A 26,249-nucleotide genomic window follows, 5' to 3' on the forward strand; every position below is an offset into this window, starting at 1 on the left:
GCATTTAAGAAAACAAAGTGTAATGAGCACAATCCTATAATCAAATAGTAGACATTTTTGTTTTGTTATAATCTCTTAGGTTCCAAAGGTGATCAAATCAACTAGATAAGCACCAAACTTCAACTTTTTTGAGGATAGAACTGAAAAACTGATTCATGTTTTCCTTTTCCTTTGCCATTGCTACATAGAATAGCAGCTTGCAAAACACTTTCGATTTCTTGCAAGATGAACATCGAGGCCTATTTCTGCCTGTGTGTTACTGCCTCAAACAGATAAACTCAACCCAAGGTTTTTAAGGGTCTGGAGACTGCCTCTTACCCATTTAATGTAAGAACAGGTCTTTCCCAAGAGAATTCACAGGAAACCAACGCCCAAGAGCTCTCAGAAGGAGAGTTTGGCCTCATAGATAACTGGAGGAATTAGAGATTTTGCTGGCTTTTTATTTGCTTGGTTGTTTTCCTTTTGTAAATGACACCAACACTGGGAACTATGCTACAAAAGTAAACAGTCCCGGGATTCCCACACAAGGCATGTAGCCGAGAGTGCAGGGGCAAGCCAACATTAGGTCACATCCCTGCTCAGCAGTCTTTGGTGGCTCCTCCTGCCAGAAGGAGAATAACTTGCTGTGTCAGCACCAAGACCCTCCATCATCCTCTGGACCTCACTTGTCAGAACTTTGTCTAGGCATCCGGGGCCTTAGACAAACTGAACGACTCAGCACCCCCAACTCCCCAGCCAGTGGCTCCTCCTGATCACTTTACTTGGTCTGCCCTTCACCTCCATCTTTGAGGCACAAATTCTGCCCAGCATTTAAGGTAGAATTTGGCCAGCTGAAATACTTCTGGACTCTTCTATATTTTGCCAAACCACAACTTCCTCACAAGCTAGAGGAATCTCCAGCATTTATGACCCCTTTCCCCTGTTTCGCTCTCTTTTTTTAATTAATTAATTAACTTGTTTATTATTTCTGGCTATGCTGGATCTTCATTGCTGCCCACGGGCTTTCTCCAGTTGCGGCGTGAGAGGAACACTCTGAGCCACACTGCGTGGGCTTCTCATTGCAGTGGCTTCTCTTGCTGCTGAGCACGGGCTCTAGGCACACAGGCTTCAGTAGCTGTGGCACAAAGGATCTAGTGCGCAGGCTCAGAGTGGGCTTAGTCACTCTGTGACACATGGGATCTTCCCTGATCAGGGATCAAATTCAAGTCCCCTACATTGCAAGGCAGATTTTCAACCACTGGACCACCGGGGAAGTCCTCCCCTGCTTCTCCAGATACACTGTCTGCCCTCCATCTCAGTGGGGTTTCCGTGACTCGTATCTGCACTATGAGCCTAAGGATCGGGGAGTGGAGTCCCTTCCCCCACAGGGCTCCTTGCCCAGTGAATCGACCTGAGTTCAATGTCACCTAAACACCCACATTCTGGTCTACTGTTTTAGATTGTGAATACTTTTCATTTATTAGTCAGATTTCGATCTAACTTGGCAGAGATATTAGTGGCACTGAAAATGTAAAACCAATTTGCTGGAATTGAGAAATTCTTTGAGAAAATCACCCAATAACTGGGAAAGCAAACTTCACAATTTCCATAACCATCTTTCATTTTTAAAACAGAAATCATCAAATCCTTTTCCTGGCTGCCCCACCCACTCACCTTAGCCTGGCAATCCTATTTTCTATACTTCAGCGGAACCTCTGTAAATCTTACACTGCGTGTGTGTTTCTCCACAGTGAGACTGTGGGCTTCCTGAGGGTAGAGACTGCATCTGCATTTCCATTTTCTTTCTCTGACTTTGCTGTTAGTGCCTGTTACTCAGTGTGTGCTGCACACGACAGGCCTCAGAAAGGAAAACCACCACTCACCAAAAGGCACAAAGTCAAGTATAAACTTGAAGTATCTTCAAGGTGGCTTTGCTCTATTTCTCATTTCCCTTTATTTATATTAAATAAAGTCATTCAAACAGAGTTGTGTGGAAGTTTTTAAAGACAAAGCCTGCATCGACCTATAGAATGTCTGTCAGGCCTCCTCACTCCTGTCACTGATTTCCTCTGTCTTAAAACCAGGGTCACCAGCTGCCAGTGCCAACCACACTCACTTGTTTCATTGAGCACCTGCTGTATGCCTGGTCTCAAGGTGATCACAGTCAAGGCAGAAAGTGAGGCATTCACAGAAATCACATGACACCAGGTAGACGGTAGTAGGTGCCGTATCAATGGAACTACATATATATCAAGCAGGCTACACCAAAAAGGTTTAGGAAGAGAATTCAAAGTGTTAAAGAACAACAAGTAGATTTAGTATCGATTTAGTCCAGTCTTTGCCATATGTTACAACAGCCCTACACATCCATAAGGGATAAAAGTGTTAGTTGCTTAGTCATGTCCAACTCTTTGTGACCCCACAGACTGTAGCCCACATGGAAGCTCCTCTGTCCATGGAATTCTCCAGGCAAGAATATTGTAGTGGGGAGTCATTTCCTTCTTCAGGGAGTCTTTAACAACGCTATACTGTACATCTTTAAGGGGTAGGGCCTATGTATCATTCATAATTACATTCCCCGCAGCACCTAGCATAGTGTTTTGGGCATTGCAGGGGGCTGATGAATATAGGACCCATGCCTCCTAATCTCATTTATAGGCAGGTGAAAAGGAGCAGAGAGGAACCGAGATGGAATTCTAAAACGAGGCTATTGTCGCTGCTTTAAAGGAGCCTGGACCTTAAATCACAGAGGATCAGCTATGCCCTTTCTGTCACTCATTCTTGCTCTGTAATAATCTGTGCAACTGTATGGATGATGGAAGCCAACTCAGTACCTCAGAATATTGACTGCTCGTTCACAGGAAAGGTCTTCAGCAGGCTCATCATTCATCTGGAGGATCTGATCACCAGGGAAAAGTTTACCGTGAGCAGAGCCCCCTGTTGGAGAGAAAAGAAATACATGGTGCTCATGCCAGGAGGGCCCAGACCCAATGTGTCACAGCCACAGCCTGATCCAGTCTCCGGGGCACCAGCTCATCCCCACCCCTAGCCAGACTTGGGCTCACATGGATCTCAGTTTCCCTGTTTACAAATCTTGGATAATATACCTACCATCCATCACCTTCAAGGGATATTAGGAGACTGTCCAAGGAAAGAGGACTAGCAGAAGAAAGTCAACAGAGCCAGCCAACAAATCTACTACATTCATTTCTAAAGAAATCTGGGGTGTATGTGTGTGTGAATTAAGATTAATAGATTTTAACTGGTCCCAGATCTCACATCAGTACATAACTGAAGAATTAAAACAAACACTAGACATTCCCAGCCTGCTCCTCTTCTCCTGATACAGCCTATATTTTACAGAGACTCAAGTGAAAACAAATCAATAATTTCTATTACTGTCTGACGAGAAATTCTTCCCAGCTCAGAGCATGCAGGGTTCAGAAAGGAGGGCCTGTTGATCCCAAAACTGTCACTGTTCCTGAGACTGGCCAGGGGGCCATGGATGGGCAAAGCCTCAGCTGAGGCCAGTGGGCCTGCGAGGCAGATCAGCAAGTACACAGGGGCCCCCCTTCTCTGTACCATAGGAAGGTGCAAAGCCCCAGACAGAATTAGGTCAAAATTAGATGTGCCCTTTCTAACTTCCTGGGGTAGCATTTTCTGCATTATGTTATAGCACAGAGATATGGGAAGAGAGCCAGGGATAATCCCCCACAAGAAGCCCAAGTCCTTTCTTGTTTCCCAGTCAGCCCCTACCTGCTGTGACGGACACCACTGTGAGGGGAAGGCTCTCGGAGATGTGAAATCCATAGTCCTGGAGGAGGGTGTCTTTGTCTATTTTTACTGTGTGTTTCACAGGGATGATGGTCTGGGTTGGGATCCCGGGGGGCCCATCAGCTGTGGCAACTTTAGCCCTGCAAGAGAAGCAGCATGTAAAAGAGACAGCAATGGGAGTCTAGTGGGTGGCACAAACCAGGTCAGCCCCAAACAGCCTGGAGAAGGAAGATGGAGAGCTGAGTGGACACTAACTCTCCTCTCGAGAGAGAGAAGACACAAACACCAGCAAATAAAACAGCAGGACACAGCACCATGCTCTGAAAGACAAGTCACAAAGTGCTGTGAGTGTGCAAAGAAGAGGTGGAGCAGTTTTAACTTTGTGGGGCTAGGGGAGAAGGAATCAGGCAAGTATTTGCTACCTGGAAGAGATGGCATCTGAGAGATTTCGAGGGTATATCTACCCAGCCCAAATCCTGGCACAAAGAAGATATTCAGTAACTGCTGCTGAGTGGACGAATGCATGGATGCATGGATGGATAGACTGATGGATCCATGGATGGATGGATGGATGGACAGACAGACAGGCAACCGAGGCAGGGAGCACTGCTTCAGCAGAGGTACAAAAGAGGAAAAACATGGATCGTGAGTAGCAGCAAGCAGTTGCTCAGTTTGGATGTCTGATGATGACTAATTTTTATAGGCGAATTGTTTCTTTGGTGATTTTTTTCTTTTTTTGCTTTATGATGAATGCTGCTTCCCCTTCAGCTTTGTTAATCTATGAGGATTCCAATCTATAATCCCAGAGAGCACAGACTCCCTCTATTTTAATTGTTAAAAATATGTGTGTTTTCAGTATATCTAAAAGCAGATAAGTTGAAAGTTGTATCTTCTACCTCTCAATACCACAAAGTGAATTTACGAGCTATTTTTCGTTTGTGGCAAATGGCTTTTGTCTTTCTAAGGGTCAGTGGTTCTTTCTGAGGAAGGTCATATAGTGAGAGATAAGGTGTTTATTGTCATTATACACAACAGAAATGTGGAGGAGCAACAGCTTCCTTGGGGTTCTGCAGTTAAGGTTTTCCATTTATTCTCATCCATTTACCAAATACTGTCAGGAACTCTTCCTAATGCAATAGAACCTCACTTATCTGAAAATCACCTCTCTGTCATTTATAATAATCTCAAGTTTCAACAAGGAGCAGGAAATATATTTTTTAAAACTGCCTCAAAGAACCAACATGCATGTGACAAGTCCAAGCACAAAGCCATATTATGCACATTATCCAGAAAGGAGTTCCCTTAGGAACAAAGAAAGGATTTCTCCTAGGCAAGCACATGGGTAGTACTGAGAAGTATTAGAAGCCAGACCTAACAGGAGAGAAGAGACAGAAAACTCTGATAATTTATACTGACCAAAACCATAGGTATTCCTGATTAAAAGAAAAAAACTTTAAAGCTTCGAAAGGGCCTCTCTAAATAAAATAAATAATATAGTACACTGAAAAACAAAAATCAACATTTGTGTGCCTTTGAAAAAGCAACAGGAAGGACACCCTAGACACTACTCCTATTTAAGTGTCAGGAGAAATGCCTGGAATAGTTATTGGAGAAGGAAAAATGATAAGAGGAATAATAAACATACCTTTTTTTTTTTTCTCAAACAAATGACGATCTACACTGAGAAAATGATCCACAAAAAGAATTGCTAGTACTTAAAAAATAAGTTCAGTGGAGTTGCCGGATAAATACATAAAACACAGCCGCAAAAACCATCCTACAACCCATTAAAGACAGAATAGCTGAATGTGTACCAGGAGCTAGGTTTTCTTAAAAAGTTGACATAATAACAGAAGACACAGTAATACTGATGCTGGATTCCTGGTTGGGAAGACTACAGAGTCAACAATGAACATAAACACTGAATGAAAATATAAACGTGATGGAACACTGGTTCAAAAGCCTTCCAGATTAAAAAAAAAAGACCTAATAAATTGATGACAGTAAGAGGAGCAGCAACGACAATAACAATGATCACTTGCAACATCCATCGAGCACTAACTATGCACCAGGCAGTGAGCTAATTTATTTTCATGCTCCTACCAGAGGGCAGCAATGATCAAAACTGCATGGCCTGGTCTTTACCAATGAAAGTGAATAGAAATTCCAGAAAGTCTTTTAAAATATTATGCGGCTAGCCAGAAATAATTCAACATGGTAAAAAAAATCACCACACTGTGGTACTAAGCAGTATACAAAGTATTAAATTTCAAAAAGGTCAAAAGAGAGAATTACAAAACCTGGAAATAAATGTGGACCCTTTGTGCCAGTTCTGGAGAAGAGACACATTTCTAAGGACTGGAGAATTAAAGATAGGCATCAGATATAAGGGGGATGGTTTGAATGTGAAATTTCAATAACCAAATCATAAAGACAAGGAAATAAAAAATTGGATAACTACATAGAAAAGCACAAAGAGAAATTCAAGTGAAAAAAAAGCTTTTAATTTCTTACAAACAAAAATTAACTCAAAACAGATCAAAGATCTAAATTTGAGAGCTAAAATTATACAACTCTTAGTAGAAAATATAAGAATAGACCTTTGTGACTTCGGTGGCATTTTAGATATGACACTAAAAGCACAAGCAACAAATGAAAACATAAATAAACTGAACTTCACAATTGAAAATTTTGTGCTTCAAAGGACACCACTGAGAAAGTGAAAAGGCAATGCCCAAAATAGGAGAAAATGTTTGCAAACCATATATCTAATGAGACTTCCCTGGTGGCTCAGACAGTAAAAGAAACTGTCTGTGATGCAGGAGACGGCTTCAATCCCTGCGTTGGGAAGATCAGCTAGAGAAGGGACTGACTATCCACTCCAGTATTCTTGCCTGGAGAATTCCATGGGAAGCCTAGCAGGCTACAGTCCATGGGGTTGCAAAGAGTCAGATAAGGACCTAGTATCTAGAATATATAAAGAATTTTTATAATACAGTTAAACAAAAAAGACAACCCAAATAAAAATTGGGTGAAGGATTTGAATAGACATTTCACCAAAGAAAATATACAGTCAGTAAGGACATGAAAAGATTATTAGCAGTTATGGAAATACAAATCAAAACTACAGTGACATACCACTTCATACCCACTAGAATGGCTATAATCAAAAAGATAGATCAAGTGCTGACTAAGATGTGGAGAAAAACAAAACCCTCATATAGTCTTGCAATTCCTTAACAGACTAAACACTGAATGACCCAGCAATTCCACTCCTAGGCATACATCCAAGAAAACTGAAAAGCATATGTCCACACAAAGTTTGCACGCAAGTGTTTGTAACAACATTACTTATAATAGCTCCAAAGTGGAACCAATCCAAGTGTACCTCAACTAATGACAAAAACAATATTCTATAGCAGAGTATTGTTCAGAAATACAAAGGAATGAAATACTGATATGTACTATAACATGGATAAACCTTGAACACATCATACGAAATGAAAGAAGTCAGTCACAAAAGACCACATACTGTATGATTCCATTCATGTGCTATGCCCAGACTAGATAAATCTATAGAGACAGAAAGTAGATTAGTGATAGCTTAGGGCTGGGGAAGGAGGGTTTAGAAAGGAAATAGAGAGTGACTGCTAATACATTCAGATTTTCTTGCGGGGGTGATGAAATTTTCCAAAATTTATTGTGGTGGTGGTCTTACATCCCTGTGAAAACACTAAAAATCAGTGAGTTGTACATTTTAAGTGAGTGAATTGCATGGTATGCAATGTATAGATGGAGCTGTGGGAAATAAGTAAATCAACTTATAAAATCCTGGAGGGAAAAAGCTTACAATAAAAATATATGCAGAATGGACATAAAAACATGCAGTAAATACCCAGACTTCACATCCTCAAAGCAAGTGAGTGGAAAACTCACACATGAAGAAATAAAGCTGGTAAATAACAGAAAATGCACAACTCTGGTGATCAAAGAAGAACAACTGAATGGACTACAGAGAACTATTACGTGTCACTAAAGCACTACATAGGAATTAAAATAATAAAGTCCAACATGCGTGGGCCCTGGGATTTAAGGGTGACCATATAAATTGGCTGCTTACTCTCTTTGGAAAGTCATCAAGGAAATTATATATGAATTTAAAATTTGATCATTTTCTTTGACCTTCTGTTACCATGTTGAATAACATTCCTCAAAGTAACATGCATGCCCCCAAAATAAAAAACACTGTTTGCACTAGACTATGAGTTCCTAGAAGACAAACATTCCCTTGTATCATAAAGCCCTAGAACAGAGTATGAGCTCAAAACACCCTGGCAATTGTGTATTCAAAAATATTTACCATAGCTTTATTTAGAATAGTTGAAAAAATTGAAACCACCAACAGAGAATGGATAAATCAAGCATAGGAAGGAATTGCCCCAAGACTCTACAACAATGAAGGGCCACAAGCCTGTGAAACTTAGACATACATGGAAATATAGCTTAGAAAATACTCTTCTAAACTGCCCCAACCCCCTTGTGTGGATTATTCTGCCCCTACAACTCCCCATCACCCATAGGATAAAAGTTAAACTCTTCAACCTTACCCTCTTGGTCTTTTGTCTTTAGCCAACATTCTCTACCCACTCTCCTTCCCAGGCCTTCACTCCAGCCTAACCTTTCCTGCTGCACCAGTTTTACATCTGGGCTTCAGTTCATGCAGCTGCCTCACAGGAAACTGTGAGGCCAATCAAAATCCAGCTCAAATGCTACCTCTTCCAAAAATGCTCCTCTGATTTCCTCGCTAGACACAAGTTCACTCATCTCTGAGCCCTTCTGGCCTTGAGCACTTCAACTGTCAGTGACAGCTATTTGATTCCATATATTATCACCCCGCATAGACTGCAAATTCTCAGAATTCAGGAACCATTATTTACCCACTATTTCTCACTATACTGAGTGAAGAACTTTGCCCATAGAAAGCATCTCTGTTTGTTAGGTGAATATATGAGCAAAATACTGAATATAGAGAGCATGATACAAAATAGTACACCTAATATGATTAGCAAAGGTGGAAATGTGTATATAGCCATTAATAAATAGCAGTAAATTCGAATATGACAGACTTCAATGTTTGTCATTTGTCCTGTAAGTTTGCTTAATTTGATATACAGCTCCACCTTTTGACTATGAGTCCTAATCAGGACCCGTCTTCTTCATATCCCAGAGCTCAATAAATGGTATCTGGAGAACAGTGATCAGTTGCTAAAGACACACTCCTGGAAGTAATCTTTGACTTTACCCTGCTCTTACCCCAGTCATGACTTCAAAACTCTCTAAAGATATCCATTTCTCTCTGTCTCCATGACCACCATTCTATTTCAGGACCTTGTCACCTGTCCTACAGACAGATTGCTCTAAATGTCTCCTAGCTGGTCTTCCCACTTTTCATTCTTTTGTTAAAAAATATATTTATTTGGCTGTGCCAGGTCTTAGTTGCAGCATGCAGACTCGTTTAGTTGTGGCATGTCGACTTCCCTGGTGGCTCAGACGGTAAAGCGTCTGTCTACAATGCGGGAGACCTGGGTTCGATCCTTGGGTCGGGAAGATTCCCTGGAGAAGGAAATGGCAACCCACCCCAGTACTCTTGCCTGGAAAATCCCATGGATGGAGGAGCTTGGTGCAGGCTACTGTCCATGAGGTCGCAAAGAGTCGGGCACGACTGAGTGACTTCACTCTCTCATTCTCATGGGATCTAGTTCCCAGATCGGTGATCGAATCCAGGCCCCCTGAATTGCGAGCATAGAGTCTTAGCCACTGGACCACCAGGGAAGTCCCTCCCTACTTTTCATTCTTGTCTCACCTAAACAATTCTCCATCCAGCAACTAGATTGATATTATATTAATAAGTGCAATCCTGCTCATATGTCTGCCCTGATTGAATGACTTAATCCAAAAACCTTAGTATGGCTTAATACAGCCCCTGCTCACCACTGAAGCCTCTACAACCAAGCCATTCACTCTCTCAGTATTTTTGTTCTAGCCAGACAAGTTCCTTTGGAGTTCCTCAAATACACAAGGTCTTCCTTCTGCCTAGAATATCCCCCAGCCCTTGATACAGCTCGCAAAACACCCCACCATACACTTTACCTGCATAGCTCCTATTCAATCTTCTGTTTTTGGTGGAAATATCCCTCTCCCTCTGCTGAACCTGTACACAAAATCTGTACATCAATTTTTGAAACACATATCATATTTGTAATGACCAGTGTGAAGTCTCTTGTCCTTCCTAGACAATAGCTCATATAGCACAACCATGTCTTTCTTGCCCCCATGTGCTGAAATCAGTGCTAGGCATAGAGTAAGGCTTAATAAATGTTTAGAGGACAAAAGAAATAGACAAACCTTACCATGTGGTTAGAACAGAATTCATTTGGATGCTTTTCAAGCGAGTAGTCTTTATTTATCTGACTTTTCCATTTGGAAGGGTATGCTCCCCAACAATGATAGACAAACGAGGCCCCGCTGTGTTGACTAATTCCTGGACAGTGTCAGGAGCTTTGACCCAAAGTCTGGATTTGACATTTTCCCCGAAGGCCACATCTAGGCTTTTGTTTGGAAAGGGATTGCTTAAAAACAGGACGAAGCTATAGTCTCTCCTCAAAAAGAATGTTCGACAGGGAACTGAAGGAAATGATCTCTGCAGCAAAATTTCCTCCTCTGAAGAATCTTATAAATATCAAACTAAACGCCGGCAATCCAAAAGCCTCTGTCTGCTGCCTTTGTAATGGTTTTAAATCATAAATCTGAGATCATTCCTGTGGTTTTACATCGGAACAGTGCAAGACCTGGCGACACTAATAGAAATCTTATCAGATAACTGGATCCTAAGGTAGAACCGGAAAACACATGTTAAATTTATCATGAAAATAGCCTCAGGTAAACTCATTCTATGTTTTATGGGTTATAAGTTCACATTGAGCTGATCAATAACCCTGAGAAGAAAAAAAATACCAGATGGAGACAGATTAGGCTTCAAATATTCTCTGGCTTTTTATCTGCTCTCTGATAGGCTGTGAAATAAATTTGGCTCTATCTTGTAATAACAAAGAATTCACCTCTGACTTCCAACAGGATGTGGAGAAACTATTTTGAATCTATGTTTAAACACTGTATTATGTTCAGCTGGAGTGATTTTAAAAGTGAACGTCTGGTATAAACTGGATTTTTAATCTAAAGTTTATTCAAAGAAAGAAGAAATAGAAGGAGTGGCCTGTTCCAGAAAGAACTTGATCTTGTACTCATAATCACGGGACTAGGCTTGTGGCTGTGATAGTTTCTAGAGACCACTGAATGTATATATTGTGTGTACAGTGTTACAGGGCAAAAGCTTACAGCTGAGAGGAGGAGAAAGTATGCCACTGCTACTTTAAAAAGGAGGTTCAGAAGACAAGGGTGACCCTACAGATGCAGCACAGGAACTTTCTAACCTGTTCTCTTAAAATCTTTCCCTTTTGTCCATGGTCAAATAGCAATTAAAAACTGGTACCTGAAATGGTCTTTCTACACCATTAGGAGTATTAGAAAGGTCAAAAATACCATTCCTATAACTAGTAAACAGACTATGGTTATAATGAACAAGCAAATTTAGAAGGAGGGAAAAACCAATAGCCAAGACTTCTGACACAAAGATGCCATGATGCACATTTGCACATTTGTGAATACATACGCCTGTGTGGACATATGTGTATTCATTGAACACATATGTGTGCACATTAGATTAATACTAATACACACTAATATTAAGATTAAATATAAATTGAAAGAAGTCTTTTTAAGCTTTGAAGTTTATAAAACCAAGCACCAAGAAGAAGGCGTGAAATTCATCAAACTCCTTAGATTTTTTTCAAGTCTTGATCTATAAAACCAACGTTTCTAGATTACACATAAGAGAATTCAGTAAATCTTACACAAAATTGTTTTAATAATACAATAAAATTATTCTAAAGTTCACTTGGAAAGGCAGATAAGAATATAAAATGGCAAATGAAGAGAATAAAACTCTAGTTTAACAGACAATAAATATAAATAGTTTTAATGCAGGTGTGTGAAAGAAAGCAGTTAGATCAATTAAACAGAATAGCTAGCCTAGGAAGAGATACAAGTTTTCACCCACAGACACAGGAATTTCATATATGAAAAAGTGAGACCATAAGTCAGTGAAGAAAGGAAAGGTTAGTCACAGTTAATGGTGACGGAAACACTACTTATTTTGGAAAGAAACAAGTTGATCTTTATTTCACAGCCTATACTAAAATAAACACCAAAGTAAAAACTTAAATATAAAATATCTTAAACTATCAAATTGAAAATTAATTAATTAATTAATGGGTAAGGATTTTCTAAGCTTTGAAGCAAAGAAATCATCAAGAGATTATCATTTAACTATATAAAAATCAAAAATTGTAGGAGACAAAAAAATGGTATAATTAAGCAAAAAAGTATTCTATAACATGTCCTTCTCATCTCATTTTATCACCTCCCTAGTTATAGAAAGCGGTAAAGAAGATGACAATTTAGTACAGAGCAAAATGGTTAAAAATTAGTTTATAATATAATGTCACTATGTTATAGCTTTTATTAAGTGGTTGTATTACACTATTTTTACAGAAATTCAAAACATGTCACAGAGACTATTTGGGGGGGTTAGCTATTTCTAAAAGAGCACTGATACTGTAAATGTTATTTTTATATTGGAATGTGAAATTAAGTGGTAAAATAGCAGTCATCTTAATAATATCTGAGTAATTTTGTATTTCTGCAATTATTGGTATCACTAATCTTCCACCCTACCCAAGCATGCACACACAGACATTCAAACTGAGTGCCACTATCTGAATTTGACTAGGGATTGTTCACTCATTTAAAATTGAAGAAATCAAAGTAACTTTGAAAGTTGACACTCTTCCCCAGAAAAAAAACATTTGAAGATGCCTTATAAAGCTCTAACATTACCCAAGTTCATAAAAATTATAAATTTGTTTAATACTGTTTGGAAATGGAAATTGTTATTTTTGACTAATTTCTTCCTAGACAGTTCAATTAGTGTTGGAGATAAAATTTAACTTTATGGAAAAAAAGGCAATTATAATTAAGTAAGCACAATCAGCTGAAATGAGTAGAAGCTTTTAAAGGTCTGAAAAGATAGCAAGATTGTTAAAAGATGCATGTAAACTCATGACTGCAGATTAATTTCTGTTTCCTTTTCTCTGGACTATAAAAAACACTTCAATGTATTTTTTTCATTTCTTGATCTGGCTATCAGGAAATGCAAAGCCAATGTTAGTACTCAAATGCTTAATCCTACATCTAATTGGTTTGCAATCTATCTATAGAATTTCCAGTCTTTATTTAAAAGTTTTTATGCATTTTAAAACTGTTAATCATCAAAATTTCCATTTGGAAGAAGAAACAATGCAAAATTTAGATATATTGTAAATAAATAAAAATAAGTAATATAAACAGTGCTGCAATGAACATTGGGGTACACGTGTCTCTTTCAATTCTGGTTTCTCGGTGTGTATGCCCAGCAGTGGGATTGCTGGGTCATACGTGGCAGATTCATGTCAATGTATGGCAAAACCAATACAGTATTGTAAAGTAAAATAATAATAATAATAAATAAATAAAAATAAAATTTTTTAAAAAATAAGTAATATAGTCCCTGACTGTGAAAGCCCTTAATCAATAAAAATTTATTGAATATCTACTACATACTATGTATGCATTCTTCTAGGGCTGAAGATACTTTTTAGACAAGGTAGTTATGGTCTTTGGTCTCAAATGTGGCAGGAGGGTTGGGGGAGAAGAGTCACATACTAAACAGGTGCGGGGTTAGGCAAAGAACAAGTAAACAAATGGATATATTGTCATAAAGTGTGGCAAGGAAGTAGGAGGAACAAGATGAAGACAGGAAACCAGGAACAGATTGTAAAGGGACTTGTAGGCTATGGCATGGTGGCAGGTAGCCACTGAATGGTTTGGGATGGGTTGGAGCCAGGAGCGAGCATGTGGGACAGGAGCAGTGTGTATTTTGAAAAGCTCACTATGGCTTCAGGGTGGAGCAGAGAAAGAGTGACTATGGCAATGCCCTCGGGGGACAGAGAGCTGGACAGAGTGGAGATGTGTTTGAGGATGAACTGACAAAAGTTGCTGATGGGGTAGATACAGAGTATGAGACAGAGGAAAATTCAGGATGACTCACAGGTCTCTTGGTTAAACAATTCTGTGGAAGGTGGTACCATTTACTCTACTCCAGGAAAACAAATTATGCTTTTCAATTCTTGACCATTTTCAATTAATCTGAAGACAGAAGAACCCAGCTTGAATCAAGGTTGCAGGATTAGAGATGAGAAACAATTTCAATAAGACTACATGTGATTTATCCTAGAAACACAGAAATAATGCCTTCCATTGACACTTCCAGGAATCATTCCCTCTTTTTCTTCTCTTTCTAAAGCACTTGGAAAACAAACGTCCTACTAAATTCATGGAAAGATACTCAACATCATTAGCTATCAGGAAAATACAGATCAAAACCATAATGAGATACCACTTCACACCTACTAGGATGTTTATGATAAAAAATTGCAGATAATAAGTGTTGCCAAAGGTGTGCAGACACTAGAACCCTTATATCCTGCTGGTGGAAATGCTTTGGAAAACAGCCTGGCAGTTCCTCCAAAGGTTCAACATCAAGCTGCTATATGACCCAGCTATTCTAATCCAAGAATAAACCCAAGAGAATTGAAAATATATGTTCAAATAAAAAATGTTTATAGTAGCATTATTCACAATAGCTCCCAAGTGGAAACAACTCAAGTGTACATTAACTGATGGACAAAGAAAATATACCATATTACTTGGCAATAAAAAGGAATACAAGCACTGTTTACAACAGCCAAGATATGGAAGCAACCTAAATGTTCATTAACAGAGGAATGCATAAAGGAGGGATAGTACATATTTACAATCGAATATTACTCAGCCATCAAAAAGAATGAAATAATATTATTTGCAGCAATATGGATGTGGACCTTAAAATTGTCATTAGAAAAGACCCTGATGATTGGAAAGATTGAAGACAGGAGGAGAAAGGGACGACAGAGGACAAGATGGTTAGATGGCATCACGGACTCCACGGACATGAGTTTGAGCAGGCTCCAGAAGACAGTGAAGGACAGTAAGGTCTGGAGTGCTGCAGTCCATAGGGTCACAGAGTCGGTCACAACTGAGCAACTGAACAACAACAAAAATTGTCACACGGAGTGAAGTAAGTTAGACAGAGAAGTAGAAACATCATATGACATCCCTTATATGAGGAATCTAAAAAAACATGATACAAATGAACTTATTTATAAAACCAAAACATTGACAGACTTAAGAGAATGAACTTACAGTTGCAGCAGCAGTGGGGAGGGGAGGATGGAGGAACAGATAGTTAGGGAGTTTGGGATGGACAGGTACACACTGCTATATTTAAGATGGATAACTAACAGGGAACTCTACTCAACACCATGTGGCAGCCTAGGTGGGAAGGGTTGTGGGGGAGAATGGATACACGTATATGTATGGCTGAGGTGCTTTGCTAGCCATCTGAAACTACTATAACACTGTTAATCCACTATACTCCAACAGAAAATAAAAAGTTTTTAAATAAAAGGAATGCACACTGATGCATATTATAACACGGATGAACCTTAAACACATTACACTAAGTGAATGAAGGCAGTCACAAAGACAACATATTGTATGATTCTATTCACAGGAAATATCCAGAACAGACAAATCTATAGAAACAGAAAGTAGATGAGTGGTTGTCTAGAGCTGGGGGAGGGGCAAATATGGAATGACTGTTAATGGGTATGGGGTTTCTTTTGGGGGTATCGACAGTATTCTAAAATTAGATTGTGGTAGATTGTTGCAAAATTCTATATATACAATAAATATATACTGTATATATACTAAATAAATCTGTACATTTTTAAATGGGTAAATTTTATGTTATGTGAAACATATCTCAAAATAGAGGAGGAAAAAAAAACCTTCCTAGATGTTGCCTTTTATTTACACTCTGTGAGAGAAGCTAGATATTAGAGAGTTACATGGGTTACACAGGTGTTTTTCTGTAGGACTTCTCAGAGCCTTTAATGTGCCAAAACGCACTATGAATTACCAAGAGTGGGTGGGTAGGAATCAGATATAGGTTGCATCACACACACATCACACACAACTAGGTTTTTCAGAACCCACTTCAGAAAACAATGTACCTAGGAGTTTTCCCATTTATTCACCAAGCACTACCGGACTCCATGCAGTCTCCTGGAACTCAGTCTGGGCTATGAGGTGAGGCTGATACTTTCCCTGCCTTCCACTGAGCTTGTATAGAAGCTCAGAAGGAAGAAAAGGGATGTGCTCGAATATAAGCTGAACACACAGGGAGAAGCACAATGCTGCTGCTACAAACCAAATACTATGGGACCCCTAGGGAGAGATGAATTCTGGCTGTGGACTGCGGAACATTTCATGGAAGACTCAGCATTTCAGCCAGACCCTGAACTGTGAGTGGGGTCTAGACACATGGAGACGGGAGGAACGGATGGGGCACAGGAACCCAGGTCTAGGTGGTGGGAAGGGAACTTGGGTGCTTGGGTAGGGGAACAGCGAGTAGGTCATTTCAGCTGAAGTATGATGTGAATGAAGCAGAAGAGTAAGACAAACAGCTGTAATGGATTGTGGGTCGATCATAGAGAGCCTTGAATGTCTAACCAAAAATGTTTGAATTCATCCTATAGGAGATGACGACCCAGCAAACATTTCAGAGCAGAGCGGGTGCGGATGTCTGTAAACGAGATACTCCCTGAACCTCAGGTTCTCATCTGTAAAATGGGGCTAGTCCTCCCAACCTTATCCTATTGCAGGGTGTGAGGACCCGAGCACTTGGACACGGGGCAGTGCAGCTCTGAGCAAGTTTACTGCTCGGCAACAGGACAGCTGTTCCCAGTTCCTTTGGAAGAATATGTGTATCAGAAACACCTGACACATGATATTTCATCTCCATGTCAGGGCCAGACAGGAAATCTGAGATGGAAAATGAGTGCTTTGAAACAGAACATATTTTAAATTCTGTTGTAGCAGTCAAATCAGATCTGTATTTGATTTCATTTCATTTTGTTTAGAATGAAATAGGGACTGCAAGGAAGGAACAGCTGCTGGAAACAAAGACGGGGAAAGAGTATAAACAGCAGATTGCCTGACATCGAGTACTAAGACAAGGGGTGTGTGTGAGACAGACAGAAACAGTGAGCATGTGTGAGTATGTGTTCAAAACTGTGTGTGTGAGTGTGTGTTTGAGAGCATATACGCACATGGATGCAAGTATGTGGGTATGAGTGTGCATACATCTGTCTGTGTGTGAATGTGCGTCTCTATAAATGTGGGCATGAGTTTGGGGTGAGTGACTGTATGTCTGTGAGTGCCTGTTGAAGGATGCAGAGGGGAGGAATTGGAAAGGGACAGAGAGAAAGACACTCCAGTAAAACTGCTGACCCATTTACACTTCTCCCCTCACAGGATGTAAGAACAAAGCAAGCCGGAGACAGTGATCCCCAGGCGCTGCCAAGACTGCAAAACCTCCTCCCACGGGAACACTGAACCCTTACAGACAGAAATCTCTGCCAGCCCAGGAGTCTTACCGGGCCGAGCTGTCCCGGGAGCGCCGGAGCCATCTTGCCACCATTTGTTCTATTCTGTGTGCTTTCCGCGTCTGGAATAAGCTGGTCTCCAGCTCTTCCATTTACCTAAAAAGAAGAAGAGTTTTCTTAAGAGGCTAACCAAAATGCTTGGAAGAGGATTCTAACAGATCACCGAGATGCTTCCTATATTTGCCGATTTTAAGACATGCTGATCAAATAACCAGGGCTTTCTTTGTATCTGAAATTAATACACACAAGTGCTCAGTGTGCACAGAGTGAACAACTTTAGCAGCCCTCTGCCATAAAGAGCCCACAGTCTTGTGATACACAGATTGGCTTTATTTCTTCAGTGGTTAAAGATATGGATTGGGAAATATAAGTAAGGCTTCTCAAACTGTGACTATGACCCACTGTCAGAGACACATTTTCTGTGTGATGCTGCCCTCCTACCTCAAATCTGTGTGCATTCCTGGACAGCATAACTTGGTTTTGACTGCATCAGGAACTACATGGAGATGCAAGCATTTTAATTACATTGTGCCCACTCATCTGAGTGCTGTTTTTTGTTTTTTTGCTTAGCCTTTTATATCTAATTTTTGAATAGGTAATCCTGAATTCGTATAATTCAAACCCAAGATTTTAAAAAAGAAAAAGATATACAGTTACTGTATTGTGCACTTAAAAATTTGTTAAGAGGGTAGGTCTCATGTTAAGTGTGTTCTTACCATAAAAATTAAAAAAGATAAACAGTGAAAGGTCTCCCCTCTTCTCTTCCCTAACCCCATCCATTCAGTTCCCATACTGATACATAATCACTGTTTTCCCACTTGAGATATCTGTCTTTCCAGAGTTTCTGTATGCCTGTATAAGCAAATACAAATATAGATTTTGTGTATCCTCTTCTTAACACAAAGGATAGTACACCACACATATTGTTCCACACCAAGCTTTCTTTTTTTTTTCTCTCTCACCTATTCTTTTTTTTTTTTTTAGTTTTTTATTTTTTAAATTTTAAAATCTTTAATTCTTACATGCGTTCCCAAACATGAACCCCCCTCCCACCTCCCTCCCCACAACATCTCTCTGGGTCATCCCCATGCACCAGCCCCAAGCATGCTGCACCCACACCAAGCTTTCTTCATCAGTATCTTTTCACATTAATACAAAGAATGCCGCCTCATTCCTTTTGACAGCCTCTGAGTATTACACTGTATGAATGTACTCTAATTTAAGAAGTAGTCTTCCCTGAATAGACATTTGGGTTATTGCCAATCTCTCTATTGTAAGTAATATTGCAATGAGTTATGTTGTACAAGTATAATTTCTGTACATATGCAACTATATATTTGGTTAAGTTTCCAGATATTGAATTGTGAGGTCAAAATTTACATGCATTTGTGCTTTGATAGATATTATCAGGTTATCAAGAAAAATAGTATATATGCTTGAGATTAAAGTTTCCTAAAACAATATATAATTTTCTATTTTATTTCTTAAAATACTGTCTCAACTGATCAAGTTAATTCCACAATCCAATAAATAACCACACAAAATAATATATGACACTGGGAAATAACCATGGATGCAGAAAAAAAATTTTTTTAATTACAAGAGATTATGTTGCTTAACAATACTAAATACCTTTGAAAAACTTAATAACATAGATGGTTTTTAAGGGAAATATAAATGATATAAGATGACCCTAGAAGAGACAGAATGTCTAAAAGACAATTACCATAGAAGAGAAAGTTGTTAAAGAGCTACACTCAGAAAAATTCCGGGCAAATAGGTTCAAAGGTGAACTCTCACAAATTTGTAAGACATAGATTACCCTTATGATTTTTATTTGTTTTACCTCAAATATTAAAACAAAAAGATATTCCATGCAAAGAGAGACCAAAAGAAAGCAGAAGTAGCAATACTCATATCAGATAAAATAGACTTTAAAACAAAGACTGTGTGAAAAGAGACAAAGAAGGACACTACATAATGATCAAAGGATCAATCCAAGAAGAAGATATAACAATTATAAATATATATGCACCCAACATAGGAGCACCACAATATGTAAAACAAATGCTAACAAGTATGAAAGGGGAAATTAATAACAACACAATAATAGTGGGAGACTTTAATACCCCACTCACACCTATGGATAGATCAACTAAACAGAAAATTAACAAGGAAACACAAACTTTAAATGATACAATAGACCAGTTAGACCTAATTGATATCTATAGGACATTTCACCCAAAAACAATGAATTTCACCTTTTTCTCAAGTGCACATGGAACCTTCTCCAGGATAGATCACATCCTGGGCCATAAATCTAGCCTTGGTAAATTCAAAAAAATTGAAATAATTCCAAGCATCTTTTCTGACCACAATGCAGTAAGGTTAGATGTCGATTATAGGAGAAAAACTATTAAAAATTCCAACATATGCAGGCTGAACAACACGCTGCTGAATAACCAACAAACCACAGAAGAAATCAAAAAAGAAATCAAAATATGCATAGAAATGAAAGAAAGTAAAAACACAACAACCCAAAACCTATGGGACACTATAAAAGCAGTGCTAAGGGGAAGGTTCATAGCAATACAGGCTTACCTCAAGAAATAAGAAAAAAGTCAAATAAATAACCTAACTCTACACCTAAGCAACTAGAAAGGAAGAAATGAAGAACCCCAAGGTTAGTAGAAAGAAAGAAATCTTAAACATTTGGGCAGAAATAAATGCAAAAGAAACAAAAGAGACCATAGCAAAAATCAACAAAGCCAAAAGCTGGTTCTTTGAGAAGTTAAATAAAATTGACAAACCATTAGCCAGACTCATCAAGAAACAAAGGGAGAAAAATCAAATGAACAAAATTAAAAATGAAAATGGAGAGATCGCAACAGACAACACAGAAATACAAAGGATCATAAAAGACTACTATCAGCAACTATATGCCAATGAAATGGCAACTTGGAAGAAATGGACAAATTCTTAGAAAAGTACAACTTTCCAAAACTGAACCAGGAAAAAATGGACAATCTTAACAGACCCATCACAAGCACAGAAATTGAAACTGTAATCAGGAATCTTCCAGCAAACAAAAGCCCAGGTCCAGACACCTTCACAGCTGAATTCTACCAAAAATTTAGAGAAGAGCTAACACCTATCCTACTCAAACTCTTCCAGAAATTGCAGAGGAAGGTAAACTTCCAAACTCATTCTATGAGGCCACCATCACCCTAATACCAAAACCTGACAAAGATGCCACAAAAAAAGAAAATTATAGGCCAATATCACTGATGAACATAGATGCAAAAATTCTTAACAAAATTCAAGCAAACAGAATCCAACAGCATATTAAAAAGATCATACATCATGACTAAGTGGGCTTTATCCCAGGGATGCAAGGATTCTTCAGTATCCTCAAATCAATCAATGTAATAAACCACATTAACAAATTGAAAAGTAAAAACCATATGATTATCTCAATAGATGCAGAGAAAGCCTTTGACAAAATTCAGTATCCATTTATGATAAAAACCCTCCCCAAAGCAGGAATAGAAGGAACATATCTCAACATAATAAAAGCTATATATGACAAACCCACAGAAAACATTATCCTCAGTGGTGAAAAACTGAAAGCATTTCCCCTAAAGTCAGGAACAAGACAAGGGTGCCCACTCTCACCACTACTATTCAACATAGTTTTGGCCACAGCAATCAGAGCAGAAAAAGAAATAAAAGGAATCCAGACTGGAAAAGGAGAAGTAAAACTCTCACTGTTTGCAGATGACATGATCCTCTACATAGAAAACCCTAAAGACTCCACCAGAAAATTACTAGAACTAATTAATGAATATAGTAAAGTTGCAGGATATAAAATCAACACACAGAAATCTCCTGCATTCCTATACACTAACAATGAGAAAACAGAAAGAGAAATTAAGGAAACAATTCCATTCACCATTGCAATGAAAAGAATAAAATACTTAGGAATATATCTACCTAAAGAAACAAAAGATCTATATATAGAAAACTATAAAACACTGGTGAAAGAAATCAAAGAGGACACAAATAGATGGAGAACTATACCATGTTCATGGATCGGAAGAATCAATATAGTGAAAATGAGTATGCTACCCAAAGCAATCTATAGATTCAATGCAATCCTTATCAAGCTAGCAACAGTATTTTTCACAGAACTAGAACAAATAACTTCACAATTTGTATGGAAATACAAAAAACCTCGAATAGCCAAAGCAATCTTGAGAAAGAAGAATGGAACTGGAGGAATCAACCTGCCTGACTTCAGGCACTACTGCAAAACCACAGTCATCAAGACAGTATGGTACTGGCACAAAGACAGAAATATTGATCAATGGAACAAAATAGAAAGCCCAGAGATAAATCCATGCACCTATGGACACCTTATCTTCGACAAAGGAGGCAAGAATATACAATGGAGAAAAGACAATTTCTTTAACAAGTGGTCATGGGAAAACTGGTCAGTGACTTGTTAAAAAATGAAACTAGAACACTTTCTAACACCATACACAAAAATAAACTCAAAATGGATTAGCGATCTAAACATAAGGCCAGAAGCTATAAAACTCCTAGAGGAAAACATAGGCAAAACACTCTCTGACATAAATCACGGCAGGATCCTCTATGACCCACCTCCCAGAATACTGGAAATAAAAGCAAAAATAAACAAATGGGGCCTAATTAAAATTAAAAGCTTTTGCACAACAAGAGAAACTATAAGCAAGGTGAAAAGACAGCCTTCAGAATGGGAGAAAATAATAACAAATGAAGCAACTGACAAAGAATTAATCTCAAAAATATACAAGCAACTCCTGCAGCTCAACTCGAGAAAAATAAACGACCCAATCAAAAACTGGGCCAAAGAACTAGACATTTCTCCAAAGAAGACATACAGATGGCTAACAAACACATTAAAAAAATGCTCAACATCACTCATTATTAGAGAAATGCAAATCAAAACCACAATGAGATACCATTTTACACCAGTCAGAATGGCTGCTATCCAAAAGTCTACAAGCAATAAATGCTGGAGAGGGGTGTGGAGAAAAGGGAACTCTCTTACACTGTTGGTGGGAATGCAAACTAGTACAGCCACTATGGAGAACAGTGTGGAGATTCCTTAAAAAATTGCAAATAGAACTGCCATATGACCCAGCAATCCCACTGCTGGGCATACACACCAAGGAAACCAGAAGTGAAAGAGACACATGTACCCCAATTTTCATCGCAGCACTGTTTATAATAGCCAGGACACGGAAGCAGCCTAGATGTCCATCAGCAGATGAATGGATAAGAAAGCTGTGGTACATATACACAATGGAGTATTACTCAGCCATTAAAAAGAATACATTTGAATCAGTTCTAACGAGGTGGATGAAACTGGAGCCTATTATACAGAGTGAAGTAAGCCAGAAAGAAAAATACCAATACAGTATACTAACACATATATATGGAATTTAGAAAGATGATAACAGCAACCCTGTGTGTGAGACAGCAAAAGAGACACAGATGTATAGAACAGTTTTTCGGACTCTGTGGGAGAGGGCGAGGGTGGGATGGTTTGGGAGAATGGCATTGAAACATGTATATTATCATATGTGAAATGGACTGCTAGTCCAGGTTCAATGCATGATACAGGGTGCTCAGGGCTAGTGCACTGGGATAACCCAGAGGGATGGGATGGGAGGGAGGTTGGGGGCGGGTGGTTCAGGATGGGGAACACCTGTACACTCGTGGCAGATTCATGTCAATGTATGGCAAAACCAATACAATGCTGTAAAGTAATTAGCCTCCAAAAATAAATAGGAAAAAAAAAAAGGAGAAAAAAAAATTCCAGGCAAATAGGTTCAAAGGTGAACTCTCACAAATTTCTAAGACATAGTTCACCCTTAAGATCTTTATTTGTTTTACTTTAAATATAAACTTTAAGTTTTGGAATAATTTTAGATGAACACAAAGGCTGCAAAGATAATACAGAGAATTCCATTACACCCTTCATTCAGCTTTCCCTAATGTTAACATCTTACATAATCATTGTAACTTTGTCAACACTAAGCAATTAACATTGGTACACTAATATTAGCTAGGCTGTAGATTTTATTCAGATTTCATCAGCTTTTCCATTTATGCTTCTTTTCTGTTCTAGGATTCAATCTAGGATATCACATTGCTTTCAGCCAGCTTAGTTTATTTTCCCCAATGCTATTCCAGGTATTCTAGAGCATTAAAAAAAAAAAAGAAAGCTTCCAAAATTTTTTAAACAGTCATTATAACATTGATACCAATTCTGATAAACATACTATGATAAGGCAGAAATACCATCTCCCTTACAATTATCAAAGTAAATAATATCCTAAATAAAATATTAGCACCTAGAATCTATCTGTAATCTACAGAATAATAATGGAATCTATACTAGGAGTGCACTAACCGTTTTCATATAAAAATGAAAGCCCGACACCCAAACTCATCACTTTGGAAACACGGAGACATTTTTCATCAAATGGCAGCCAAATACAAATTAATGGGTATAAAACATAGACTGCAACCAAAAATAAATTCCATTTGGATCAAGGGATGTGTCAGTCTAGCTTTTTTCCTATGGGGACAGCAGACCTGAATACTATCTTCAGTTCTACACAGCTCACTTTTTAAAACTATAAAAGTGAGAGATTTCCGGTTAAACATGGTGAATTGAAACAATGTCTTAATCTCTTCTCTTTTCTAAACCTTACAAATTACAGTAAAGGAAATAAACCCATAGAATAGAGAAGACCATAGATAAGCAATGTTGACAGTGTCTGGAAGATAAATTGTTTGGAGTAGATATAACTGAGCAGAGCAAAGGAAACAAAAACCAATGTGCTTGCAGAAAGAGACTCTGATGGAAAATGAGCTGATTTGCCATTTGATGGCTCAGGAATTAGAGGGAACAGGCATGGGAGAAAGCAGGGATGAATGATAGGGCTGAAAACATGAAACATGTCTGTATAATGCAGCAACTATATTCACAGGCCCCATCCTACTACCTGCCTAGACAACCATCCCTTCCCTAGCCTTCTGGGAGCAAAAGACTTGTTCTTTTGATGAGAATCAAACATGAGAGGCTGCAGATTTGTGGAGACCAGGCACAACACAGGATATAGGAATGAAATAGAAGGATTAAGAAAAATTCTTCTTACTAAATGACAAGAACTCCTTTGCCCAGTTCCCAGAATCCAGGCAGCTAGGAATTTACATCCAAAGTAAGAGACAAGAGATCTTTGAGATCTCTTTAGATCTGGAGAACTAAAGAGCACCAGAGAAAAGACCTTTAGATAGTGATACTTCTGGTAACTTGCTGCCAGATCACCCCGGCTGGAAATCTGTCAGTGTCCTGTCAGTGGGCCCATCCATCCATCATACAAAGCTTAAAATCATTTTGATTTTTTCCCAAAACATCCCAGATCTCTTTTTATTCTCTGATAATCTCAATGCCCAGACCATACATACATATTGTCGATGACCTGCCCCATCCAATTGCTTTTAATGCTTCACTCTTACACATAGATATTTGAGGAAACCTATACTATTTTAAAAAGATCAAAACAAATGGAACTCAAACAGAGACAATGCAGGAAACAAGAAAAAATGTTAATCTACAATTCAAATCCTCAAAAAGATAAGATGTTACATCTATGAAACAAAAAGAGAATTTTCTTTGAAAAAGAATAATCAGAGAACATAAATCTGGAAACTAAAAATAGCTGGAATAAAAATTCAATTAAAGTTGAGAAATATAGTCAATGAAATATAGCAAAACTAACCAAGAGCCAAAGACAGGGTAAAAAGAAAAAAATAGATATGTATGGTTAACAATCCAGGACATCCAAAATTCATCCCACATGAGTTCCGTACAGAAAGAGTAAAGGAAATGGAGATAAGGAAATAGTTAAATAAGCCAATAACATTTCCCTTAGAAGCTTGTTTCCAGTTTAAGAATGTTTACTAATTACCCAGCATAATTAATGAAAAAATACCCACATCAAGAAATAATACTGTAAAATTTCAGAAACTAGAAACAGAATATCTTCAAAGCTTTGGGAGAAAAAAAATGGATCCCATACAAAAAACTGAGAATAAAAATGACATTGGACTTCATGGGAACAACAGAGGCCTGAAGACATTGAAGCCACGCCTTCAAATCTCTGAAAAAAAAATAATTTTCAATCTCTAGGTGGAATTATACATTAGAGATTCTATAGATTACAGAATTATACAATCAGTTCAGTTTAGTCACTCAGTCGTATCCAACTCTTTGTGACCCCATGAACCGCAGCATGCCAGGCCTCCCTGTCTATCATCAACTCCCAGAGTCCACCCAAAGCCATGTCCATTGAGTCGGTGATGTCATCCAACCATCTCATCCTCTATCATCCCCTTCTCCTCCTGCCCTCAATCTTTCCCAGCATCAGCATCTTTTCAAATCAGTCAACTCTTTGCTTCAGTATTGGAGTATCACCAATGTATTGGAGTTTCAGCTTCAACATTAGTCCTTCCAATGAACACTCAGGACTGATCTCCTTTAGGATGGACTGGTTGGATCTCCTTGCAATCCAAGGGGCCCTCAAGAGTCTTCTCCAACACCACAGTTCAAAAGCATCAATTCTTCAATGCTCAGTTTTCTTTATATTCCAATTCTCACATCTATACATGACTACT

The 26,249-nt window shown here is 38.5% G+C and overlaps 1 protein-coding gene across 3 annotated transcripts in view; it reads right to left on the minus strand.

Moving 5' to 3' along the window:
* FRMPD1 (FERM and PDZ domain containing 1) overlaps positions 1-26,249 on the minus strand; it is a 158,305-nt gene that overhangs the window by 27,967 nt on the left and 104,089 nt on the right. For all 3 annotated transcript variants that reach the window (XM_042243233.2, XM_027964407.3, XM_042243234.2), the window contains 3 exons: positions 17,508-17,612; positions 3,736-3,893; positions 2,814-2,916 (listed from right to left, as the gene is read on the minus strand). In XM_042243233.2, the coding sequence (XP_042099167.1) occupies positions 2,814-2,916; positions 3,736-3,893; positions 17,508-17,608 (362 nt within the window). In that variant the 5' untranslated portion in view covers positions 17,609-17,612. The remainder of the gene's footprint in view (positions 1-2,813; positions 2,917-3,735; positions 3,894-17,507; positions 17,613-26,249) is intronic.

The sequence above is a fragment of the Ovis aries genome, chromosome 2, assembly GCF_016772045.2.
Source record: "Ovis aries strain OAR_USU_Benz2616 breed Rambouillet chromosome 2, ARS-UI_Ramb_v3.0, whole genome shotgun sequence".
In the NCBI taxonomy this organism is placed as follows: Eukaryota; Metazoa; Chordata; class Mammalia; order Artiodactyla; family Bovidae; genus Ovis; species Ovis aries.